The sequence below is a fragment of the Lepidochelys kempii genome, chromosome 20 (genome assembly GCF_965140285.1).
Source record: "Lepidochelys kempii isolate rLepKem1 chromosome 20, rLepKem1.hap1, whole genome shotgun sequence".
Taxonomy (NCBI): domain Eukaryota; kingdom Metazoa; phylum Chordata; order Testudines; family Cheloniidae; genus Lepidochelys; species Lepidochelys kempii.
Window position 1 is genome coordinate 25,904,461 of NC_136399.1, and position 25,490 is coordinate 25,929,950.

At 56.4% G+C, this 25,490-nt stretch overlaps 2 protein-coding genes across 3 annotated transcripts in view; one reads left to right on the forward strand and one right to left on the reverse strand.

Moving 5' to 3' along the window:
- Positions 1-1,708: 1,708 nt before the first annotated feature.
- LDLR (low density lipoprotein receptor) lies at positions 1,709-25,216 on the reverse strand. 2 transcript variants are annotated; one of them, XM_073318863.2, is made up of 18 exons: positions 25,019-25,216; positions 15,911-16,030; positions 15,424-15,546; positions 13,901-14,275; positions 13,004-13,126; positions 11,686-11,808; positions 11,232-11,351; positions 10,437-10,562; positions 9,705-9,876; positions 8,939-9,166; positions 8,569-8,687; positions 7,688-7,827; positions 6,741-6,882; positions 6,436-6,588; positions 5,969-6,145; positions 5,336-5,413; positions 4,588-4,745; positions 1,709-3,731 (listed from the first exon to the last, which is right to left on the reverse strand). In XM_073318863.2, the coding sequence occupies exons 1-18, from the start codon at positions 25,089-25,091 to the stop codon at positions 3,696-3,698; spliced, it is 2,586 nt and encodes an 861-aa protein (XP_073174964.2). In that variant the 5' UTR covers positions 25,092-25,216; the 3' UTR covers positions 1,709-3,695. The 2 variants fall into 2 exon arrangements, with proteins under 2 accessions (XP_073174964.2, XP_073174962.2); XM_073318861.2 differs by having other exon boundaries at positions 15,911-16,033.
- Positions 23,985-25,490, forward strand: part of YIPF2 (Yip1 domain family member 2) — a 125,841-nt gene continuing 124,335 nt past the window's right edge. Inside the window, exon 1 of the mRNA XM_073318871.1 lies at positions 23,985-23,998. The gene's annotated coding sequence lies outside the window, so the exon portion shown is untranslated. The remainder of the gene's footprint in view (positions 23,999-25,490) is intronic.

Consider the following 25,490-nt stretch of genomic DNA (forward strand, 5'->3'; position numbering starts at 1 on the left):
GCGTGGGAGACTTGGCTGAAGCTCAGAACCCCACAGGTCCGTCATGCTCACCATGAGCCGGGATGGGGCCCGTGGCACTAAGATCAGGTCAAATACAATTAAAGAAGTTCCAATTCACTAACCCTGCTTGAGGACTGCAGGTGAGCCACGCAACTGTCTCCACGTAAAAAAATAACGAGTGCAATTTTTAAGCTCCTTTCCCTTTCTGACAGAGCAGCGCTCTTGGCTTTTGGCAGAAGGAGACTCTGGCAGGAGGCCAGCTGATGATGGAGAAGAGCGGGAGGAGAGTAAGTTGATTTCTGGAGGCACCTCTGCCACGGAAAGGGAAGGGTCTGTGGGCCACAGGCTTTGTCCTCTGGGCCGGACCTAGCGGCTATTGGGAAAGGCGGCCTTTGGATCAGGTCCTCTGCAAGACAAGGACTTGGTCCAGCGCTTTGCCATCAAAAAACAGATCCACCACTTGTTAGTAAAGCTAAGAAATGTGTGGAATTAACATCTGGAGCCCCATTTCCTTAGCCGCACTTCAGGACACGGAGTACAGAACTTCTCCTTATAAAGGTCTCTGTATTTGACAGAAAAACACCAGCTCATGTTGGATTGAAGGCCCAGCATTAGAAGTTGGTTTAGATAACGGAGGACAGACGCTGCAGAACCCAACATTCGTTCCGGGTACAGGTTGCAGTTGTGTTTATATAAAAGGCAACAAAGTTTAGAGAAGTTACCATAGGATGTTTTTTTCCTTCTTTAAGAGTCACTTGGTTTAAATAAGTACGTGCAGCTCGACTACGTGAGCGCAGCCAACCCGTGCCTTATTCTGCAGGCACATGTGAGACTTCAGGGGACGTATTCAAAGCCACTGAAGAGCAAGCTCAGGCTTGATTACATGGATACGACAGCCGAGGAGGGGAACAGAACAGACGGCGGCATATTCTGAGCCATCTCTGATTGCAATCAATCCATGCAGCAGCCCTTGCTTAAATCAGCAGAAGAGTCACGCCCCAGGGAGCTAGAGTCTAATGACTGATCATCCGGCATCCACTAAGCTACCATCAAAAGCCCTTATGGAAGGGTAAGTGGCTGGGGAGTATTATACAAGTAATGTCTGCGTAATGTCTTTTTTCAAGTAAAAATGCCAGGGTAAGGGTTATTTTTTGGCTGTGGAGCCAGATGATCACAATTAAAGATGCAGTTAAAAGAGGGCAACTGACAGAGATCGATAGATTAACATTATGCCGCACAGTTAGTGATTAATATCAGCACATTTGCCAGGCAATTTACAAATAGGTGTGCCCAATGGGGAAGATAACCTGGAAACAGAGTTTACAGAACTTGTAAGAATCTCCTTTGTTTAAATTATATATAAAAAAACAATTCAAGAAAGCAGGCCCTTAGCTTTGACCACATGCTTAAGGTCTCATGGAATTCAAGCTTTCCTGAATTGAGAGTCAGAAGAACTGGAGGGGTGGGGGGGAAACCTCCACAAACCTTATCCCCTCCTTCAAAAGGGAGATGTAACTAATTAAGAGTCTATATTAATTACAAAGAGAAGGACACGGTGAAGTTTCTACTGATAGTTTCCATTCCAAAATTTAATTGATCATATTAGAATAGAAATTTCAACACTTGGATTTTTTTTTAAATCTGTGACACTTATTGACTGTAGAGGACACTTTTCCCCAGTAGGCGCCAGTTGTGACGGAGACCGGTCAGTAGTGCAAAAATCCCTTTATTCACTGAAAAATTGGCTGGCAGGTGGAGACACCCTCCCACCCCCACAAACAAAATAGAAAGGGGGGGGGGATGAAGGAAGAAATTAACTCAGCAACCATGAAATCGAGAAAATAAATAAATCATATTTTACATACAGGAAATGGCTCCAGCCAAACATTTACAAACACACACAAAAGGCCAGTGTGTGTGACCATAGATACTATGTATAAGCTGTACACAGACATTATTTACACCCTTCAAAATAAGAAAAGTTGAATTGGTCACAGCTTCAGGCAGAAAGGGGCGAGTTCTTTGCGTTGGTCTGTAGCCGTGTTCCCTGGCCCGAGGGAAAGGGTGGCTAAGCCAAGGCGGGAAGAGTTGCCCTTTTGTTATCTTTAACCTTTAGATCCCGGAACATTACACTGCCTTCCCCACACCTCGATTATTAAAACTCACATCTATGCAGAATTCCCCCCCAGCAGACAGGCTGAATAGGGAAGGTACCAAATCAGAAAGGCAACATTTAAGCCCTGATCCTGCACGTTTGTGAGCAAAGTCGCTCCAACGCAAGATATACGCACATGGGGAATGCCAGTAACTCAAGTACGCTGTCGAGCACGGGTAGAGAAAAGCTCCATCGTTCACAAAAGCTTAGAAGGTTTTTCATTCTGGGTATTTTTGGTAGGGTGCAGAATCCTGCGCAGGGTTTTTTTTGTTTTTTGTTTTTTTTTTAAAAAAGGGCAGTTCCAGGGGTGGGGCTGTAAAAAGCATTCAGACAAAGCAGGAGGGAGGGAGGGAGGAATTGGGGGGCAGGGGAAGGCAGCCGGCTTAGCTGTTATCAAGACTCAAAGTGCTAAGGCATGTGGCAACTGTAAACAGTAATAAAAATTCAGAGCCCACTATCATGGCTTACATTTCCTACTGCCCTGGCCAGCACAAGCCGCTCCTCTTTGCCCTCCCAGCCAGGTGCGCAGAGGACGTACAGTACTAAGCATCAGCACAGCGCCAACGCAACGAGACCTCTTTGAGCCCAACTTGGATTTCTTCCTTGCGCCCCCCCCCCCCCCCCCCCCGTGCTCTGCCAACCCTGCAGCGCAAGAGGGAAGGAGGGAAAAAATGAAAGACCGTGCAAAAAAAGAAGTTACCAAAAATATACAACCCCCCCTGAAGAGAACCCCAAAAAGTGCAAGGCGGCTGGGGGAGAAGTTACAACATTTGAACCCGGCGACGGGAATCGGCGAAGGGCAACTGCACCGGCCCATCTCCAAAGAACCGTCCTGTTCACATGCCAGTGTCGCTGACCGAGAGAAGCACGTGGGTCGTGCCATATTTGCCTGGGGGGGGGCGTGTCTGAAGACTTATCCTGCTTGGGAAAGAGACATGGGACATGCATATGTGTCGGGGTGGGGGGCGGGATTCCAGAGCCAAGCAAACATCCATTCCCCAGAAGGGGCGCACGCAGGCAGACACCGAGTACAGATGTGATGGTAGCACCGATTTGGTTTTTAAGTCCCTGATACAGATCAGGCTCCATTCTTCCTCTCTGCCCTGAGCCCTTTAGTGAAATTGACCAGCTGTAGCAGTGGGGACTGCCAGCTTACATCCAGAGAAGTTGTGTTTCTTTGCACAGCCCCCCCGATTTCCCACGTAAGAAAAATTCTCTTTCCCCAGATAAAAACGGAAGAAAACCAGCAGGTACGTCCCTGGGGGAAATTGACTGCATCCGATACAAAAAGTATTAAATATATAAAACATAAAAACCCCATGAGTCAAACCACATGCGTCTCCTCCCCTGAGAGCCAGGCGAACAGTGTGCTGGGGGAGAAGCAGCGCAGGCTCATCAAGTTACTCAGGAAGTGGTGCGGCACTGTGGGCGGATTGGACGGTCGTTAAAGAATCAAAAAGTCAGGGGGGGAGAAAGACGTGGCGCGTCCTTCCCTCCCGTGAAACGAGCAGCAAAGTCTGGCGGGAGGCACATTCCAGGTTCATGCAGCATCGTCTTCCAAGCTGACGATCTGTCTCTGTCAAGGAAACACATTTCAGCCGTTACCAAAGGGGTCTCCTTCGGGTGGGGATCTAGCTAAGCCTCAGAAACCAAACAAAGCGGCTGCTTCAGACTTCAGGGTTTGTCCCTACTGGGTGAAGTTCTGACTAGCCAGGGTGTATCGGCCATTGGGAAATAGGAGGCAGGAACTTCTGCTTCAGAAATTGCTTGTGCTAAAGGAGAACTCCTCTTAGCTGCTGGCAGTATGGGGGCTAGGACAGTCAACTACTCTGATTCCATCAAGTAGGGGGTAGTGGTACTCCCAGGATCCCGAGGAGGTGTGAAATATTATCCCCGTGAGATGAGTAGTGACTTTGCCAAAGCCCCGAGCTGGGTGGGGGAAAAAAAAAAAAAAAACCAAAAAAACTTTTGACAAAGCAGATTCAGCGACCCCGCAAATGTTTCTCAAACACAGGCGTCAATTTCACTGCGTTTTTGAAGCAGCCAGTTTCAACATGTCCCGATTGAACTGTTTGGGTTTGACACAGCTTTTTGTCTAAGCAATTCCTTTCAGTTAAAGCTACTCCGAACCAAACCAGCGGACAAAAAACCCGGAAACATTTTTTTTTTAAGTTTCCAAAGTTGCGGACGAAGCAGAGGTTTTTTGGCCCAGCTCTGCTCAGACGTTCCTGGCTGCCAGCCCTGCGTGCAGGCCATGCCTGCGGCTCTTGGAAGACTCCTAGCAGAGCACAGACTGGGGACATACTTGGACCCTGGGCTCCTTGCCACCTTCCTCTCAGCAGGGACTGCAGACCTCCCGGTTGGCGTACAGGTCAGAACTCTGTTTTGCAAGCAGATTTTGGCAGCTAGCAGAGAGGCAGGAACTGGCTTACCGATGGGTACGTGTATCCGTCCTGGCTCCGACAGATGTGAATCTCGTCCTCCGTCGTTTTCTGATAGACGGGGTTGTCGAAGTTGATGCTGTTGGTGTTCTTGAGGCGCCAGTTCTTCCACACCAGGAAAGCACCGAAGGCGATTAAGCTAATGAGCACTGGGGGGGGCGAGAGAGGTAAGAGGAGGAGGAAACGTTATTGTAACTGCTGGAATTAAACACAAGACCTGAGAAGTTCTATTCAATCCCTGCCCCCGTGAGGCAATGGTACAGTCTGTATCGATTCACTACGGAAGATGCTGGGATGTGAAATTCCCATGGCGCACAGAGGCCCCCAACCGGTCCTGATCCGGCAAAGCATTTAAGCCGAGGTCAGAGAATCACCGATGGGAGGGAAAGATGGATCAGAGGTAACGGAGGTCTCTCTCTCTCTCTCTGGTACTTAGACCCCGCTGATGGGGACTATGAGTGCCTCAGAATCCAATGTGTTCATCTCCACAACAGCGCTGCTATTCCCCATTATACTGATGGGGAAACTGAGGCAGGCGCCCACCCCAGGGGTCCCTAACGCATTCATGGGAGAAATTCCTTCCCAATTCCAGACTGGGGCAAGCCGCTGAACCCGATGGCCATGACCGGATGCCTTGGCAACCAAGGCAGGGAACAGCCAGGATCCAAGCCCCCGGCAATTTCGTTCGCAGAGAAGGAGGCTGCTCAGAGCAGCCAGCGTTTTAGGAACAGGAACTTACCCAGTGGCAAGACAATGGAGAGCACAGTGGGGCCGCTGTGCTTGTCCTGGTTGGTCTCAGCAGCAACGTCGTTGCGAGCTGGAGGAAGGGGGGAGAAGCCAGTTAGCACGTGGCAGAAGGGCAGGAGCCAAGTGGCCGTTCAAGACAGGATGGGACTGGTGGAAAGGATGGCTTGTCTATCCCAGGCACTGTACAGAGATCCCACTGTCACAGTAGCCAACAGAGCGACTGGCTGACTCTTGGCTCTTCTGCCGCTGATTGCATCAGCCTCCTTTTACAGGTGGGGAAACTGAGGCACAGAAGCCCAGTGACCTCAGGCAAGCTGATGCCTTGGCAGGATTAGAACCCAGGAGTCCCAACTCCCATTCTCCCCTGCCGTCTAATCATGAGAATACACTCCTCTCCCAGAACTGAAAAATAGAAGCCAGGTGTCCGGACACCAAGAACACCCGGCTCTAACCATTAGACCATGTTGCCCTCCCCCGAGTTGGGAGCATAACCCAGAAGTCAGGACTCCCAGTCCCCTCTGCTCTAACTGCTGGACAGCATTTCTAGCTATGGTTCTGCAGAAGTGAGGCTGTTTGCCCCCTGAGCTTGTCGGGGGTGGGGGGAGAAATAGAAAGACACTCTTACCCTGCTGCGACAGAGTGACCATCTCTGGCGTGGTGAGGTCGGGGCTGGCACGGGTGGCAGCCGGCGGCCTTGCTGTCTGCTTCAGCACGCTGGTCGTGGTGAGCAGCCGGGCCGGAGGCGTGATGCTGGCGGCAGGTCTCCCAGGCGTGGTTCTGGGGGCCGCTGGGACTTCAGGATCTGGGAGGGGAATTTAACACTTAGCGGAGAGGTGGGAAGAGAGGTTTCTCTGCCCATTTTACTGGCAGCCTATGGAGGTCAAGTGACTTTCCCTGTGTGATGCTGGGTGTCAACGACTGCACTGAGAATAGGACCCAGGAGTCCTGGCTACCCACTCCCTTGCTCTAACCACCAGGGAACACTCCTGCCCCCTCCAACAGGACCAGGCCTTCTACAGAAAACTCGGCACAGAGGCAGCGGGAAACGCCATCGAGCTGGCAGCAGAAGTGGTGACCGATTCCCCCACGTACCTTTGGTGCAGCTCCTCATGTCCGCAGCGAGGTGCAGGGCATCGGGGCAAGCACAGGTGTACTTGGGCGAGTGGCGTGTGATCTGGGGGGCCGGGAGGCACAGGTACTCGCAGCCGCCGTTCGGGAGAGGGTGGTTCTCGCACCAGTTGACGCCTGGGAGGGCACAGAGTACAGGCATGAGCATCGAAAGCAATGGGGGGGCGCTCCAGAGACAGACGGAGGGATTCTGCAAGGAGATCCCAGCGTGGGGGCAGAGAGTCCCGCAGCCGGCACACTCCGGGTCGACCGGATGAGCACCTCCGTACCTGCTGGCTGCCGCAGGTTGTGATACAGGACGAGATCTTCCGGGGAAAACAAGTCTTCCGCCACCAGGGTGATGTTGGCACCAGTCAGGCGGTTGGCGCTGAAGATGGCTTCATTGAGGATATCTGTCCAGAACACCTTATCCTGAAGTGGGATTCGAGATGGAAAAAAATCAAAAAGCCGCCCCCTCGTTAGCCACTGACTCCTCCCGACACCCACTCACCGAAAACACAACAGTACGTGCCAGGGACACAAGAGCAAATACTGACAAAGAGGCAGACAAATGCCTGGCCTCTGTAACCACAGCAAGTTGCATCACTGATCTCTGCATGGTGCAAGGTCCAGGCAGTCCCAGACCTTCCTCCTCTAAGCAGTCGACCCAACGGATGGAATCGGGGGTTGAAGAGAGGCTAGAAATTTAGTGATTCGTCAGATGAGCCGAGTCAGGAGACCGGCCACGTTCGGAACAGCCCCTGTGCACAAAGCACGTCAGCCGTAAGCTCCTGGGACGGGCTTTTCCATTGTGTCTACACAGCCCCCAGCAGAACGGGGTGGTGTCAGACCAGGTTGGAGCCTGTAATGCAGTGTCACCCACCAACACAAGCTACATCAGGTGCCGGGACACGGAGAGGCTTTTAACTCCAAGGTGAATGTTTTTCAAGAGTGACTAGCAATTACCGGGGTGTCCAACTTGGGATCCCTTAAAGTGGCTGGATTTTCAGAGGGCAGGTGCTCAGTGCTCGCTGGGAGAGCGGGGGAAAAAGCCAGGCCTCTTTTGAAGTGTCAAGTCGGGCAATCACAGAGGCACCCACATCACAAGCTGCTTTTGAAAGCAGGGAGCCCCATGATGCCAGGGGCAGGTACTTTGATTTTGTCCCGGGACGTTTAAGTTTCCACCATGATTTTGCGAGGCTGATCCAAGACAGGAGAGCTTAGACCCAAGACTCACCTCAAAGACGGTGACTGCGAAAGGGTGAGCCAGTCTCTCCCGGTCCTCGAGGATGGTTTTCCTGCTGCCCCCATTGACGCCCACGCTGGAGATGGAATGCAGCTTGGAGTCTACCCAGTAGAGGCGCTGGTTTACCAGATCTGAAATGGACCCAGGTACAGTGAAGGCTCCAGGGGCTCCAGGGCAGCAGAGATCTCACAGGGAGCTGGAGCACTCAGCTAAGAGACCTTCTAGACAAGCCAGCCTCCCCATTCAGCCAAGCCATGGAGAATCCAGCCACGTGAAAGGAACGTTACGTCCCATTCTGTGCTAACACTCCCCAAAGCTACAGAAACAAGAGCTTCCAAAGACATCTTTGGCTCAACAAGACCCACCAGCACACCTCGTACGCGTGCCTGAAACCTCCGCGTAGCCAAGAGGTCAAAGAAACCCGATTTAAATGGGACACAACAGATGGTTTCAGGAGCCTCGCTTTAGACAATTTCTGGCCTTCAGAAGATCTATATTTGGGTGCTTAAGTCAGTGGCCTGATTTTCAGAAGCTCCCAAGAAACTCACTCCCTGAGGAGCTTAGTTTTGGGCTCCCAGACTTGAAAGTCTTGGCCAATAAACCCTCCTCAGTGTGTGTTACTGACACCCCCCGCAAGCTCGTTACTCTAGCCCTGGTGTTTGTTCTTCGACCCATAGAAATATTGGGCTGAAAGGGGTCACTGCAGCACAGTGCCCAGGACAGCGAAACCATATTGGCCAAATTCCCTTTGGTTTCCGATCGGTTTCCCCCTGCATTCTCCTACCCAGGCTCTCCTCAAGGGAACATTCCTTCAGTTCTGTGCTCACCCTTCTGGCAGGGAACAGTGGGACCCACAGACACCCCCCTCATACCTAGAGTTATTCCATTAGGCCACTCAATGCCGTCTTTCACCAGAGGAAAGCTGTCCACTCCATTCAGCCCGCTCTTTCCGATCTTGGCAGAAGTCCCCCAGTCCGTCCAGTACATGAAGCTGCCAGGAGGGAGGCACAAGGAGATTAGAAACCACTGCTCACCGGGGACAGGCTAAGCTAGCACAACCTGGAGAAGAAAGCTCTGAGTCTGGGCACAGAGTTCAAGCCCATCTCTGTTTGAATTCTCCAGTCAGGGCATCAGATGCCTCATCTGTCTGCGTTGCCTAGGGAATGCTCATAGATTGGCAGGAGCTCTGATGGGCACTTCCCCTCCTCCCGTTACACACGAGACGGCTTTAAAGCCACGTACCCGTGACTGGGGTCCACCACGATGGCTCGTGGCTTGGAGCCGGGCTCTTCGATCAGGGTCTTCCTCTTGGCACCCTCCCGGTCGGCCACAGAGACGGTGCCCAGTTCCGAGTCCGTCCAGTAGATGTTCCCGTGGACCCAGTCGACGGCGATGCCGTCGGGGGCTTGGAGGCCGGTGCTGATCACAGTGGTGTGGTGGGTGGAGTTGTCAGCCTGGTCTATCTGGGTGCTGCCGGGGAGAAGAGAGATGGGTTAGAGCCTGGGGCTTGGACCAAGGCACACTGGAGGAGTGGTACCAAGCGCATCCTCGCAGCAGGGCTGCAGGCAAGCAGAGACAACAGGCCAGTCAGGGCAGTGCCAATGAATGCCACGGAACCGCGACGGTTTCTGCCAGCGGAGGATCAAGGGCAAACTCTGGCACTGGTGAGAAGACACCAGACCAACAGTCCTGGAGACAGACATCCTCTAGGCACAGGACAAGGACAGCCTAGGGATCAGCAGGGCCAGCTTCCCCCAGCCCACATCACCCCTCCCAGCCGAGGGAGGAGACCTCACGGGAGTCTCTGCTGGGGCTACCATGAAGGGGCTTGTGGTTTCACTATGTGGACCCCCCTCCACTGGGAAACGGGATTAGCTTCTTTGCTGGAGGGTCTATCAGCTGGGGGCGGCCTTCACACCCTGCTGGGTCGGGTTACCCCTGCCCAGCGCAGGTCTGGGTCGCGCCCATCGCTAGCAAAGCCAGGCTGCCCCAGCAGAACCGGCTGTACCTGTAGATTTTCTTCTGAGACAGGTCAGTCCAGTAGATTTTGCGCTCGGCGATTTCCAAGTCCAAGGCCACCACGTGCTTGAGGTGGGAGAGGAGGTTGCCGTAGTCGCTGCGATCCAGCGTCATGCGCCTCACTTCATTGCGGTTGGTGAAGAAGAGGTATGCGATGGTGCCTAGCAGGGACGGGAAGGAAGAGGGGGGCCATGAGACAGGGCCATTAGCTTAGACCCAGGCAAGATGCGCCCGGTCCCCTTCGCGAGCGGGAAGAGGGAACAGCCCGGCAGAGCTGGAAGTTCACAGCGATAGACACAGTCCAACACCAAGACACCTGCCGTGGCCACAGCTACCATCCCACAGGGCGGTTCCGCCTGACACCGCCAGGCGCTGGGAAATAGCCCGTGGGTTTCTCATTAACCACTTGCAACAGTTTCCTTAAGCAAACATCCTGCTCTCAGATTCCTGGTGAGTCACCTGACCCTACGGTTGGGAAGCGCTGATGGGGAATGGTCCTAAAAGCAGGGACTGCTGAGAGACAGACCTGGGACCGGCAAGAGGCAGACCTGAACCAGCCTGGCTGCACGGAGGGACTAGGAACCAGATGCTGCATTGCACAGTGAAGCGAACCCCAGTTTTCCCAAGAATACTGCAGTATTTTTTTAGCCCCGCCTGGCCAAAAGATACAGGAGTGTAAACCAAAAGAGGTGCCCCCAAGAACCAGGAGTTGCTGACTTACCGACGGCTTTGCAGGTTTTGGTAGTGAGGTCAAGCCGGTATCCTTCGTTACATTCACACTTGTAACTTCCCTCCAGGTTCACGCAGGTCTGGCTACACGTATCGGGGTTCAGACACTCGTCAATATCTGCAAACCCCAAGAGGAAGCAGTTAAAAACCCCTTGAAATGTAAGAGACAGGACGTCCCAGCAGAGATTTTACATAGGGAAAAGTTTTTTCTTTTTTAATTCCCGGGAGGCTGAGAGCCGCATGCGTTTGTTGTGTCACAATCCCAGAGGAGATACTAAAAAGGGTCTTGCCAAGGTAGAGCAGGGAATGGGCTTCAGAAAGGGAGCTACATTTACCACCATTATAAAAACCGGATAGCCCCAATTTCAGGGCTAGGGATGGTGGCCAGAGCCGGAGGTCGCATAAACTCATCAGCGGGACCCTGTGGAAAGTCAGCTGTGCTAGACGGAGCAAAGCCCCCTGCACAGCAAGGCGGGACTGACAGCCACACGTCTGGTGACGGTAAACGGACCTGCCTTTGCACTGAATATGGCCCAGTCAGGACGGAGTAGGACCTTCACGGGCCTCACTTGTCAGACGGCGCTTGCAGGCTGCGGTGCTGTCGGGAGCGGTCTCCGAGCATGCTGCTTAAAAGCGGCCGTTACCCCTCAAAGCCACAGAAATGTCCCCCACGGCCAGCGAGAGGCAGTTAAAAATACTGCTCCAGACTCGTCACCGCACCTGGCAGCGGATTTTAAAGCCAAATGCAGCAGTTGGCGGGAGGTTGACGGCGGGGTGGAGAACCTACCTTCACATTTCTTCTGGCCAACCAGCTGGTAGCCCTCAGGACACAGGCACTCGTACCCAAGCTTGAGATCTTTGCAGATGTGGGAGCAGCCGCCTTTGTTGGCCAGGCACTCATTTGTATCTGGAAGGAAACCGACTGGGGCATGAGTGGACGATGGTGAGCAAAGCTTTTCACCTAAGCTGCCCGCCCCTCCAAGGCCATCGACACACAGCGCAGGTCCCGAGCAGAGGTGTCTGTAAGCACGACACTCACTGCCCCCTTCCTCAAACCCATCAGAGAGTCTGTAGGATCCAGCAATGGTGAGAGAACCAATTGCAAGAAACTTGGGATCCCAGCTCAACAGAGCCATCTGTTCTCCCCTGAATGGATGGTGCCCTGCTCTGGCCAGTTGTGTGTCTTCGAGCAATGATGCTGCAAGGCAGCACGCCCAACGCACGACAGAACAAACTCTTACCACACTCCTTGATGGGCTCGTCAGACCAGTCCCTGCAATCTCTCTGCCGGTTGCACACTTTGTCCAGAGCGATGCACTCCCCAGAGCGGCACTTAAACTGGTCAGGCCCTTCGCAGGTAGTCACTGGAAGGAAGGAAGAGTCTCTTGAGTTTCCTGCTGGGCTTCTCTTGTAAGACAGACAAGCCCTGGATGGCTGCTCTGCCCCACTCAGCAAGAGCTGGAGAGGTCTGCCGACTGAGCGCCTCACCTCCAGCTGTGCAGAGAAAGGCCAGGATGGGATGGGGTGGGGGGGTTCAGTCTTCCCCCTCCTCCAGCTAAGAGCTCAGCACAGCAGCCAATTCCACATGGAAGTCTCTCAGTTTTGCTAAACCCATCGTTGTCCTGGACCTGGCTGGGTACTTTGGGAAGTGCTGGGTTCGGACTGTCCTGACATTTTATTGACTGCTTGGGAAAGGTTTTATTTGCCCTCCGAGTCTTGCTTTTAAATGGATAAGTAAAATAAATCCTGAACCCCATGGTGCCACTTCGGCACAGGAAACGAGCGAGAAAGCGCATCGCTCTTCCTAGTGGAGGATCCCTTTCCTGCCACTTAGGGTAAAGCTCCTCTACACCACGCTGGCAGTGTAGGGGCCTGAAAACTGTCCCAGGTTTTCTGCTGCTGGGGGAACGGACTGAGAATGGGAATCGTTAACTAACACCAGGAACATTAACAATGTTACGAGCAGGCAGGCTGCTGCATTTCTGCCTCAAAGAAGGAGATCAATTTACTCAGGCAGGCTGCTACATTTGTATCTCTAGCCGCCTCCTGCATAATAAAAAGCCCGACCCTTCCACACCAGCCAGCTGCAGTAGCAAGGGAGAGGGACAGAGTCTCTCTCATTGGCACGTGTGTACACCCAGCCCTGCGCCCCCTCTCCCCCCGACAGTGATCAATCACCCAGGCATGCACGTCCAGCGCCCCTCCCGTCTCGGAGGCTGCTCCGGGCATGCTGGAACAGATGCGCTGCCTGGAAAGAGGGGCGTGTCCCCCAGCAGATTTTTTTTGTGGCGGGGGGGGGGCACAGAAAAATGGAGGCCACATGAATTGTGCGCCCCTGCAGAAGCCCCCAGGAGTACCAGCCATCCTAGGACGTAGGCACGACTTGTGACTGCAGAAATCCTTGTTCGGCTAGAGATTCTGGCCCAAATGGGCACCATTGGTCTTAGGACAGCTTGGAGAGCATTGGTGATCTGGCTCAAGCCCACAGGAGGCGGCCCTGGGCTTGTCGAACGCCAGGTCACGCGGGTCTCTCGGGCGCGCCCACCCTGCAGCACTCACCGTTCTCGCAGCCGACCTCGTCACTCAGGTCTTTGCAGTCATACTCCTTGTCGCACTGCCGGCTGCCGTGCACGCAGGCCCCGTCACTGCACTGAAACTCGTCCGGGCGGCACGTGGGCTTTGCTGAGGGGATGGAGAGGAAGGCAGAGACTTGAGGACCCAGCTGCAAAAGCAACCAGCGCGGCGTTTCCCGCTGCCCGGGGAAAGCCAGCTCGGGTCTCTACCCCGCTTGCTCTGGAGGGATTTTATTTAAATCCGACCCCAGAAAGCACACGGCGTCTCTGGGCTGGAGCCGGCCCCGGTGAACACGCCAGCTGAACGAGGGGCAGTCACAGCGGTCGCTTGCCAGGCAGCAGGCGAGCAACGTGACTATCATATCAGCCACTCCCAATTCATCCCTGAGCAGGGTCAGCCCAGGAGACAGCCAGGCCGGGACGGGGTCACTAGCCTCGGTTTGCCAGAAGCTGGGAGAGGCCAGCAAGGGATGGATCACACGATAATTGCCCTGTTCGGTTCATTCCCTCTGCAGCACCTGGCACTGGCTGCTGTCAGAAGACAGGACACTAGGCTGGATGGACCATTGCCCTGACCCAGTACGGCCGGTCTTTTCTTAAGGCCAGGTTTCCCCGCCCCACCTCACGCTTCAGCCAACACGGCTGAGCCCTGGGCCTGGACGGGACCCCAGATCAGTATCTGGGGCTGTTCCAGGCCTCTCCCGATGCTGATCCACTAGAGCTGGTTGGGAGGCAGGAGACTGGGCCAGTAGGAAGTGCACTGAAAACCCGACTCATTTCCCAGGAGCCAATGTGGCCCGCAGCCGGTCACAGGCGTCAGGCCTTCCCCCCGCGGTTAGAAGTCGGCAGCTGCCTGGCCCCGCCCAGAGAGTGCCCGGCGTACCACAGTTCTCCTCGTCTGATCGATCCCGGCAGTCCAAGCCCCCGTCGCAGCGCCACTGGGCGTGGATGCACTCCCCGGAGCCACAGTGGAACTCCAGCGGCGAGCAGGGGTTGGGGGCAGGGGCCACCCGCCCGCCGCAGTTCTGGGGCCACTCGTCGGAGCCGTCCGGGCAGTCGGGGTCATCGTCGCAGGCCCATAGCTTGGGGATGCAGACGGAGTTGTTGCACTGGAACATGTTGGGGTTGCAGGTCGGGGCGGGGCAGTCAGCCTCATCACTCCCGTCCTCGCAGTCGTGGTCCTCGTCGCAGACAAAAGCCAAGGAGACGCACTGCCCGCCGTGGCACTGGAACTGGTCGTCCATGCAGCTCTTGGGGGCTGGAGAGAGGGGCAAGGCAGAGGGTGTGATCAGCAGCCCACGCCAGGGGGCTGGAGAGAGGGGCAAGGCAGAGGGTGTGATCAGCAGCCCACGCCAGGGGGCTGGAGAGAGGGGCAAGGTGGGGGGGGATCAGCGGCCCACGCCAGGGGGCTGGAGAGAGGGGTAAGGCAGAGGGTGTGATCAGCAGCCCACGCCAGGGGGCTGGAGAGAGGGGCAAGGTGGGGGGGGGGAATCAGCGGCCCACGCCAGGGGGCTGGAGAGAGGGGCAAGGTGGGGGGGATCAGCAGCCCACGCCAGGGGGCTGGAGAGAGGGGCAAGGTGGGGGGGATCAGCAGCCCACGCCAGGGGGCTGGAGAGAGGGGCAAGGTGGGGGGGGGGGAATCAGCGGCCCATGCCAGGGGGCTGGAGAGAGGGGCAAGGTGGGGGGGATCAGCAGCCCACGCCAGGGGGCTGGAGAGAGGGGCAAGGCAGAGGGTGTGATCAGCAGCCCACGCCAGGGGGCTGGAGAGAGGGGCAAGGTGGGGGGGGGGAAATCAGCGGCCCACGCCAGGGGGCTGGAGAGAGGGGCAAGGTGGGGGGGGGGGGAATCAGCGGCCCATGCCAGGGGGCTAGGGAGAGAGACTTGGCCCCTGCAACAGGACTTGATGCGCTTTTCGCCTTCCATGCAAGCCAGCTAGCGTGAACGGCCGCAACAGAGCCCCAGGAGCATGGGCAGCCCCCAGAGCACGTCCCCGGCGGCCTGGGAGGCTGATCCTGGAGCGAACTCAGCTCTGTCTATGCGTGCAGCAGTCACACCTCCAACTGCAGCTAGGCACCAGCCCTGTTCGACGTGCAGACGTGAAGCGAGGTGCCCAAGGTCACAACAAAGCAGCTACAGAGCTGGGGTAGGACCCGGGAGCCTGTCTCCCAGGTCCCCCTGCTCTAGCCACTAGCCCCCCTCCCCTCCCCGAGCTGGGAGCAGAACCCCGCAACCACGATTCCCCGGTTTCCCCTAGACCAAACCAGTCCCTCCAGCACCAGCACCTCCCCACATGCCCGCTCGGATGCCGGGCCCTGCTCCCTCCCTTTAAAGCCAGACATGCAGGACGTTCTGTGAGGGCCTTTGGCTCCAGGAGCCCGAACAGCCCCGGCGCCGAGCGCAACTTACGGCAATCCCGCTCGTCTGAGCCGTTCTCGCAGTCCGCCTTGGTGTCGCACCTCCAGGAAGCCGGGATGCACCGGTTAACGCGGCCCCCGCAGCTGAACTCCTCTGACTTGCATGTCACCAACTCTGGAGGAGACAAGGAACAGGCAACGGCCTCAGGAACTGCACTGGGTGCAGGGGACATGGGGCTGGATGAGACCTCGAGGCCAGTCCCTGCTAGCACGGGCCACCCTGTCATCTCACCCTGGCTGGCCCAGATCCTCCCTCCCTCCCTCTGTCGGATGGTTCAAAGATTTCCTCTCCTTTCCAGCTGGCGTCGATCCCTGGCCAGTTTGCCCCCATTTCTTCTTGGGCCAACTTTGCCCTTTAACAGCTCTTCACCCTCCCCCGGGGGTCCCCCCTGCCCCGATGCAGGCCCGCCCTGCTCCACATCTCCTCCCATGAGATCGGCCCTCGATTCCCTGCTCGGTTTCCTGGAGTGGCTACTTACTGCAGGTCTCCTGCCACTCGTCGGACTCGTCTTTGCACTCCGGGCTCCCGTCGCACACCCACTTGGAGGGGATGCACTCGCCATTCTGGCACTGGAACTCGGTCTTACCGCATTTCTCCTCTGCTGCGAGGGAAACAAGAGGCCACCAGGTTAGCTGCGGAGAGGAGAGCGAGACAGGCTCCCAGGGGAGCAGCAGCAGCCGGGGTGCAGACAGCGAAGCAGAGCGCTCGGAAATGTTCCGTCAGGAACCACGCTGCATGGCCGGAGATGGACTAGACCCTATAAGTCGAGTTCATCCCTGGAAAAACTCCAGCTAAGCCCGTAGTATCCCTCATCTGCCTGTCTGCTGCAGCGGGCGAGATAACAGGCCAGATCCTCTGCTCCACAGCGACTTCGCTCCAGCGATATCCGCTGGTGTAAATCAGCATAGACCACTGATGCCAAGGGAGCCATCCTGATTCACACCAGCTGAAGATCTGGCCCCTTAACCCATCTGAGGGCGAGAGGGGCAAACCAAGGTCTCTCAGCATCTTTGGACGCAAGCTGTTATTCCCAGCTCTGATCGGAGCCCCACTATCCATGGGGATTGGGGTCCCCCACTTGAGTGAATCCACATTTTAAAGATCTTCATGGTAGATCCATGGAGTGAATTTGTGGCTTCAGTGGGCCCAGACTTCACCAGTGTCTTTTTACAGGCATTCTGCATATGGGCATTGCACGGGGCCATGAAGCAATTCCCGGTCTCCCTACACCAGCTGAGCATTAAAGAATTGCTCCTCCAGCCTTGATCCCTTTCGCCAATGCAAGCAGAAGCCTTGGGAAAAGCATCGCTGGAGAGGAAAGGAAATGAATTGTCCTTGCTCATCCACAGGAGAGAGGGAGCCGGTGTTCAACCCGTGCTAAGAAATACCATCACCCGACTAGAGACACTGTGAAAGCGACCAGAAGGAGCCGGGAGTTTTTGGTTGGAAAGCAGGGTACCTTTTCCACTACACAGTTCCCACGGCTCACATCCACCAGTCTAAAAGGGACCCAACAGGGCCACGTCCCATGGTGCTGCAGGGGAACGGCGGCCCGTGGAGAACACGGGGCCCCATCAGCCCTTCATGGAACAAGTGGGGTTTAGGAAACAGAAGGTGCCTTGCCCCAGTGGGACAGAAGCCGGATTCGAGAACAGAACGGCTCAGCCCTGCCAACGCTTGCCATGTCTATTGCAAGTCTTGTGATATTTGACAGCCTTTGTGAAGGCCCAGCTTCTGGGGTCTGGTGATTTACATTCCTACCCCTTCCCCCCCAAATCAGCTTTAATTTAAAAGAGAAGCTGCCTAGCCCCCTAGCTGCTGGGGGAAATCTCAAACATGTCAGCCATACCCAAGGTCCTTCTCCCCAGCACCAGAACAGCTGAGCACCTGACAGCCTTTAACGTCTTTAGGCTCAAACACACCCCTGGGAGGCAGGGTAGGGCCATTATATCCAGATGGGAATGGAGGCCCAAAGACTGGGCCAAGGTCACACAGGGAGTCTGGCAGAGCCAGGATTTGAACCCAGAGCTCCTAGGCTAGTGCTCTAACTGCTGGGCCACCCAGTTCCTACACCAAGAGAGTCCACTTTTAAGATCTCATGGTTTTATGGGGCCCAGCTTGGGACTGTCTGATGCTTGGAGTCAGCCAGAATGTTCAAAACTCAAGGGACAGTCCCGCTGCAAGCCGCGGAGAATTACAGTGAACTACAATGATTAGAAGAGACCAGGGTTAGCCGGGCACTAGGCTGTTCTGCCCCGGCTCCTGCACCCCGGGGGGGAAGTACATGACTGTGCGCGGCCCTCAGATCCCAGCTGGCATCCGACACGCCCTGCGAAACAGACACACACACATCTCAGGCATGAGCTGACTCACGGCACACTGGGTTTTCCTCCCACTGCTGCTGCTCTGCAGCACACCACCGAGTTTCAGCTGAGTTTCAGCTGATTCACAAGACGTCATTTCTCACACGCCCTTAAAACAGGGGAGCCGCCCCGGCTCTGTGTCGCAGTCATCCCAGCGCACGGCGAGGAGGAGCCAGGATCACACCACCAGCAGCCGGGGCTCAGCCCAGCTATTAATCTTCCGAGATAAGCTCTCCAAAGGAGAAGTACTTTTCCTGTCTGGCTCCACCAACACTTCAGTGTTTGCTAGCCAGAGCCTAACACAAACAAGACACCATCAGGTGATTGAGCCACAGGGACATCTTTGGCACAACACTGAAATCTATTCCCTGCCTTCACATGCACACCCGGTTGCGTCACCCGAGTTTAAATACTCGGGAGGCCTGAAGTAAAAACCTTCCTCCCCTCCAGCTGAATTTGCAGCTGTTGGTCCATTTCTAGTATGCACCTTGTTACAGGATTGCACCTGTCATGAGGGGTAATGGCAGACTGGAGCCTTTCTAGAAGTCAGTCTATTATATAGCTGGCCCTGACCACAGTGCCCTTCCCAGGATCTGGAATGGTTACTAATTTGCAAATCGTGTGGCACTGAAATGGACATGAGCCGGGCATTTTTTCCAGCCTAGATGGCTTATTTCACCTGACATCAGGACAAGAGTGAACAGACAGTAAGGCACCCCAAGAGGCCAACAGTCGGCTGCTTTGTAATGTTCTTTCTGTGAAGGAAAAGACGCAAGATGGCAGCTGTGGCTCCGGCAGGAAGGCATCGAGAAGTACAGCCCACACATCACCTCTCCTCTCGATTGGAACCACAAGCTACCTGGGACTTTCCTTCCATTTTTAACTGGGCTTCGCTGGATCTGACTTCGCCCTACGAAAGTTCCACTAACACACAGCTCCAAAACCCTGTGTCCTTCTGTTTTTTACAGCTCCCCCAAAAGGCCTGGGCTACACCAAACAATGAGGTTGGTTTAACTACGTCCGTCAGGGGTGGGGAAAATCCACACCCCGGAGTGCATAGTTACACTGACCCAAGTCCCCATGGAGACAGCGCTAGGTCGACAGACAAATTCTTCCGTCCATCTAGCTACTGCCTCTTGGAGGTGGATCACCTGCGCTGACGGGAGCCTCTCTACTTGGCACAAGCGTTTTAAGCGTAGACAATCCTAAGATGGGGTTGTCGCTACACAGACGTCAGCTGATGCGCAGAAGGATCCAAGAAAGCAAACAGCATCTGTATCTGGGGAAGCCAGTTCCCAGCAACGTAACAGTCTCCCTATGTAGTCGAAAGCCTTGGACATCAACCTCTAGTGCGGTTTACTTTAACCACACACAGCCAGGCCAAACGCTAGATTCTTGAGGGATCTGAGGCTGGGGCCCTGTCCTACAGCCAGAGGAAACGTCTAGCAGGAGCTGGCAGCTCTGTCTGTTACAAGGTCAGACACATCAAAGTGGCACTTGAGACATCCCTTGGTTTCACTTCACTTTAGAGTCACCGCAGCATCCCTATTCGTCTGGGCCCCGATGCTGCCTGGGAACATACACGCACTTGCTTAGCTTTGGGGCTGCTCCCATGGCAGGGCTAAGCCCACCTTTTGGTCTTTTCAGGATCAGGGCTCGAGTGATTCCATTCACCTGGGGAAAGCTTTCAGGGGCTCATGGCCAAGTGGCGCGTCACTTGCAGATTTCAACATTTTCTGCCCCTCGCAGGCCTTAAGTGCAAGGACCCCGTACAGCTCAGCCACATCAAGGTAACGCTGAGCCAACACAGACCTTTAATGTGGGAAACTAGCAGCGCCCAAGCAAAGTTAACAACAGGATTGTTGGGCACAATTCGCAACAGCACTGCTCAATTTCCAGTAAAGGCAACCTACTTCCCATTAACCCATTAGTGCGAACCTAGCCAGAGACGGAGGCTGCTCAGAAGAATACTTCAGTCAATGCACTGCAGGAGAAAGCCACTCATTCGGCTTTGCCCAGCGCAGCCCCATGCACTACTGACTGTGGAAGAAGAGCATCCCTTATGGGGTTTTCATCTCTTTGTCAGGCTATTTGTACTGCAAGGGGTGCAGCCTGACAGCCACCACTGGTGCTGGGGATTTAGATTAGACAGAACTAAACCATTTCACGCCATTTTATGGCCGCAGCAACAAAAAGCTGGAAAGCACCGAGGAGACATTTTGACTGTTGAGCCCCAGGAGAGGACAGTCAGACGACAAGACTCTCCAAACTGATTTTCTCAACCCAGCCTTGGGGCATCCGGCATCCCATCGGACCATGGTCAACTGCCCCGGGAGTGGGTGGTTTGCAGATAGTATTTCTGGGTTTAAATGGAAGAGACCCTGCCATCTTGGCCAGAACAGACGCCCATCTAAGAAACGCTTTGAAATTTACATTAAAAAGTTTAAGCAACTAAAAAACACCACTTCCTTTTCAAATCGACATCCTCAATTATCTTCCCTAAAAATCAAATTAAACTTTGCCTGGCTTATTGTCCTACCACACACACCTGCTGTCTGCACAGAGAGAGTGGAGAGCAAAAGGAACCATTGCCTAGTGGCAACATGTATATTTTTCTCTACTGGTCCTAGAAACAAATTAATTTTTAAATACTTTTCACTGCAGACACTTAGAACTGTGATGTTCTATTTGCTCCAGTTGGAGATTTAGGGCTGGATTTTTTAGGGGGAGCTCAAGTCACCCTTTCACGTGACAGACGATTTCTAACCACTTCCACGGCAGGTTCCACTTTGCCACAGACCGTTCATAAGTCCTGCAAGTGCTGGTTATAGAAGCCTGTAGCTACTCTTTCCATTTCAGCTTTCTCAGGTCACAAGTTCAGGATAAAACATCACTCCAGCCCTTGCCTAGTTTGTAAGAATGCCTGGAATACAGTTAAATTCCTCAAATCGCTGGCAAAGCCAATCGCAAAGCCCCTTTGCCTGGCGTGGGCGTCTGGAGCATCACCTCCCTGTAGCAACGACATCATGCCCTTGACAGCGCCTGGAAGGATGAATGAGTAATGCACTCACTCCAGAGTCTGTACTCAGCCAGAAAACCATGTGCATTCATTAGTGGCATTTTGCTGTAGGTCGCCCTGGAGCACGAGCAATTGAAACCCAGCGTGTCTCCATTCAGCCTTCAGAAGGAGCTGAGAAGCAAGGGAACAGATCCAGAGGGCCTGGAATCACACTCCGGAAAATCAAGGGCACTAGGCAATTAGCGCAGATGGCAGGAGTCCATGGGGGGGGGAGGAATCAGTGTAGATCAGGAACAGCTCATAAGGCCAAAGCAAAGTAATGACAAAGTAACAGAGTAATTACTCTACAGACTTAGGACCAGATTTACAAAGGCACCTGAGTTGGGTTGACAGTCACTGGGAGTTAGGCACCTAGAGGAATTTACAAAAGAATCTATCAGCATCTCCAGGTGCCTAAATACCATCATCAATTTGGCCCTTAGTCTAACTTTATGTCCGCACAGTTTGGCTCACGGGGTGCCAGGAGAAGCAGCCCCAATGTGACACGCAGCCTGTTGTGGAAACTCTCTCTCTCTGTGACACAGGCAGAGAAATCTCGAATGAGCCAGATTTGTACGATGAGCAATGAGTTTCCTTTCCTGCTGAATAGAACACCCTACGTTCAATACAGCTCACTGTGCTCGACTGAAAGGAAACACTGATTTCTCAAGACCCCACAGCGCCCTGGTGAAGTCAGAGGGAAAGGAAGATTTGTAGGGAAGGGACTCTGCCTCTTGCTCTAGTTAAATGAATGCGACAGCAACATCTGCAACTAGTAAAGATCCAGGTGCTCCCCTACAGTAGCTTTAATTCCGGTACACTCCCAATTTACAGCAATGCTGGCTATCTAGACCCAGCGTTTGCACCCAAGGGGGGTGGGGAAGGGGGGAGCCCAAGGCTGTGGATTCAGCTAACTAGGATTTTTGGCTACAGAGGTAACTAGGAGAGCACAGCAATGCTACAGTGACCTCTGTGGTTGCTGAACATCCAGGTAGATATTTGCCTACAGAGGCATATAACAACTCTCTGCTTTCTTGGACAGAGCACAAGTGCACATTCCCTGGCTGCAGAGAGCAGCGCCTGGGTAAAAACACCCCAAGAGTTCACCCCTGCATGGGGATTTTGAACAGGGGGAGAGAGATCCTGAACCAAAACCGTATGTAGCTTCAAAGACACCCTACTAAACACTGAGCTGATCAGTTAGTCTTTTGTATCAACTCACGCAGTGTCTCTCTTCTTTTGAATACTAGCATGTTTTTAAAAAATTAGGGGGATCCCCCCCAAAAAAAAGACTGCAGTCAGCCACCACTCAGGGGAAGCAAGGAAATGCCCACCTGACACTCAAAGCAACAGGCATTTGGGTGCAGACAAAGCCCTTCGGAACAGATTTACGTTCCTGCACACTGAGGTGCAAAACGCTGCCAAGTCCGAATGGGTAGCCCCTTGCACTAGTGTAAGTGATGACACAAGACGCAGAGCGACGCAGGATCCTCGCTCGTGAAGCGCTGAGGGGATGGGACGGAAACGTGCCAGTGTACCAGGAACAGGCCTGGAGGGTTCACCTTGGTCACAGCCCTTGGCATGTCAAAGCAGGTCCCTTCTGACACACGCTGCAGGCTGCCTGACAAGGGGCTTTGGACGTGGGGCCATGGCCTTGGGGCCACGGCTCTGAAGCTTGTTTATGGATTTTTAGACTCAGCGACTAAGGACAGGGCCGGGCTGCAGCTCCCCGGGGTCCTGCTGCAGTCAGGGCGACCGTTCACACCCTGAGACGGGCTTGGCCACAGACATGAGTTTCGGGATCAGCCACATCCCCAAGTCAGCAAAGGAGCCAACGCCCCAGGTCCCGCTCCCCCTGGCTGGGGCACGACGCTGGCCATGGGTGGGGGGTGCTGGAGACACCTGCACCAGGGGCTCTTGGGGGGACGGTCCTGGGTTTATGGGGGGGAAGGGGATTTGCAGGGGGGGTACACACGGGGGGGCTCAGTACACACTAGGGGCCTCATGGTAAATAGGGGCCTGCGTTGTGCAGGGGCTCGGACTAGATGATCATAATGGTCCCTTCTGACCTCATGATGGGGGGGGGGTCACTGAGAGAGACCCTGGGGGGGGCTCAGGGGTCATGATGGGAGGGGGGCTGACGCAGACACTGAAGGGGGCCATATGGGGGGGGTCACTGAGAGAGACCCTGGGGGGGGTCTGGGGTCATGATGGGAGGGGGGCTGACGCAGACACTGAAGGGGGCCATATGGGGGGGGTCACTGAGAGAGACCCTGGGGGGGGTCTGGGGTCATGATGGGAGGGGGGCTGACGCAGACACTGAAGGGGGCCATATGGGGGGGGTCACTGAGAGAGACCCTGGGGGGGGCTCAGGGGTCATGTGGGAAGAGGGGTTGATCCAGGGGGCTCACATGGGGGGGGTCATGAGAGACACGGGGACTCCTAGGCTGGGCTCCGCCCACATCAGCTCTCATTGGGCAGGGGGCGGGGCCTCCCCGGTGGCCAGTTGCCGCCACAGCCAATGGGCGAGGGGAGAGTCCAGCGCGCGCAGGCTGGGGCGGAAAGGGAGGGGGGGAGAGGGGCGGGGCCCCGCCCCTTTTCCTTCCCGCCCATCCGGGTGGCCCCGCCCACCCACGGTGCCAGACCCTCGCCCCCAAGTTCTCCAGTCCCCCCCTCACCCGGACAGTGCCCCCCCGCTGTGTGAAACCCGTTACCCCCCCCCAACACCAGACCCCCCCATTCACCTCAGAGCCCCACCGCGGACCCCCCCCAGAGCAGCCACCAGGCCCCCCACCTCGCACGCCCCCACTTTGGGCTCCTAACGCCCCTTGACGGCACTTTGGGCTCAGGGGCGCCTCAAGACCAAATCAGTCCCCCTTGCAATCCCCTGATCACTGAACCCTCCTTCTACGGAGACCGCCCCCCCCAGCACGGTCTAGGGTTTGATTCGGCGCTGGGGTGTCAATCCGGAGTAACTCCGGTCTAGCCACGCCGGGGGGAGCAGCGTGTGTCAAGGGGGTTAGGAGGCAGCAACGGGTGGAGACAGACGGGCCCTGGAGGTTTCCAGCTGGGTTAAGGGGTGGCTAGGAAAGGGGGGGGTGAGTCCAGCTGCACCCCCCACCCACCCACGGGGGGGGGGGCTGAGCCCCCCCCGACTTCCCAGCCCCTCCCCACGCGGGAGAAACACCCCAGCGAGGAAGCGGCTTGACAGTAACCCGCCCCCCCTCGGAGGCAATGGGGGGGGCAGGAAAGCCCCTCACCCTGAGAAACGCGGGGTCTCCCCCACCTCTAGCTGCCGCGATGCTGGGGAGGCAGCGAGGGGGCTCCGGGCAGTCACTAGCCCCTGCCCCAGCCGGGGGGGCCCCCCGAGCCCCAACATCACACTCTAGGACCACCCAGTCACCCCCTTTTCCCTCCGACCCCCCCCTCCCAGCCCGCCCTGGGGGCAACAAGCGCCCCCCCCCAGCCTAGCCACGCGCCCCACCCCCCCCAGCCTAGCCACGCGCCCCACCCCCCCCCAGCCCGCCCTGGGGGCAACAAGCGCCCCCCCCAGCCTAGCCACGCGCCCCACCCCCCCCAGCCTAGCCACGCGCCCCCCCCCAGCCCGCCCTGGGGGCAACAAGCGCCCCCCCCAGCCTAGCCACGCGGCCCCCCCCGCAGCCCGCCCTGGGGGCAACAAGCGCCCCCCCCAGCCTAGCCACGCGCCCCACCCCCCCCAGCCCGCCCTGGGGGCAACAAGCGCCCCCCCCAGCCTAGCCACGCGCCCCCCCCCCCAGCCCGCCCTGGGGGCAACAAGCGCCTCCCCCCCAGCCTAGCCACGCGCCCCCCCCCAGCCCGCCCTGGGGGCAACAAGCGCCCCCCCAGCCTAGCCAAGCCCCCCCCAGCCTAGCCACGCGCCCCCCCCCAGCCCGCCCTGGGGGCAACAAGCGCCCCCCCCCAGCCTAGCCACGCGCCCCCCCCCCAGCCCGCCCTGGGGGCAACAAGCGCCCCCCCAGCCTAGCCGCGCCCCCCCCAGCCCGCCCTGGGGGCAACAAGCGCCCCCCCCCGCCTAGCCACGCGCCCCCCCCCCAGCCTAGCCACGCGCCCCCCCCCAGCCCGCCCTGGGGGCAACAAGCGCCCCCCCCAGCCTAGCCACGCGCCCGGGACGCCGCGCGCCGGCCCCTACCTGCGCTTGCAGCCAGGACGAGCAGCGCCAGCGCCAGCCCCAGCCGGGCGGCTGCGACCCCTGCCTGCCCCATGCCGGCTTCCCCCGGGGGCGCCTCTCGGTGCAGCGGCCGGCCTGGGCGCGCCGTAACCCGCCGCCGGGAGCCCGCTCTGCTGTGGCCAGCGCCCGTGGGGCTGGAGTCAGCGCATTTCAACGGGCTGCGGCGGGGAGGGGTTTAAAGTGGGGTGATTTTCAAACCTCACCGGCGGGGGCGGAGCTGGGAACGGATGATGTGACATGGGCGGCTTAGGCCCCCCCCAGGTCCTGGCCGTAGGGCGGGTGCTGAGCGCCTCGCCGGCCACCAGAGACAAGGGGGGGACCTCGTTTCCCCCCGGCTGGGTCGTTTACCAACCGAAGCCATGGTAATGGCCCGTCCTGGTCTCCCCCCAGACCGGTCCCCGCTAGCGGAGCCCCTGCTAGGAATGGAGGAGTT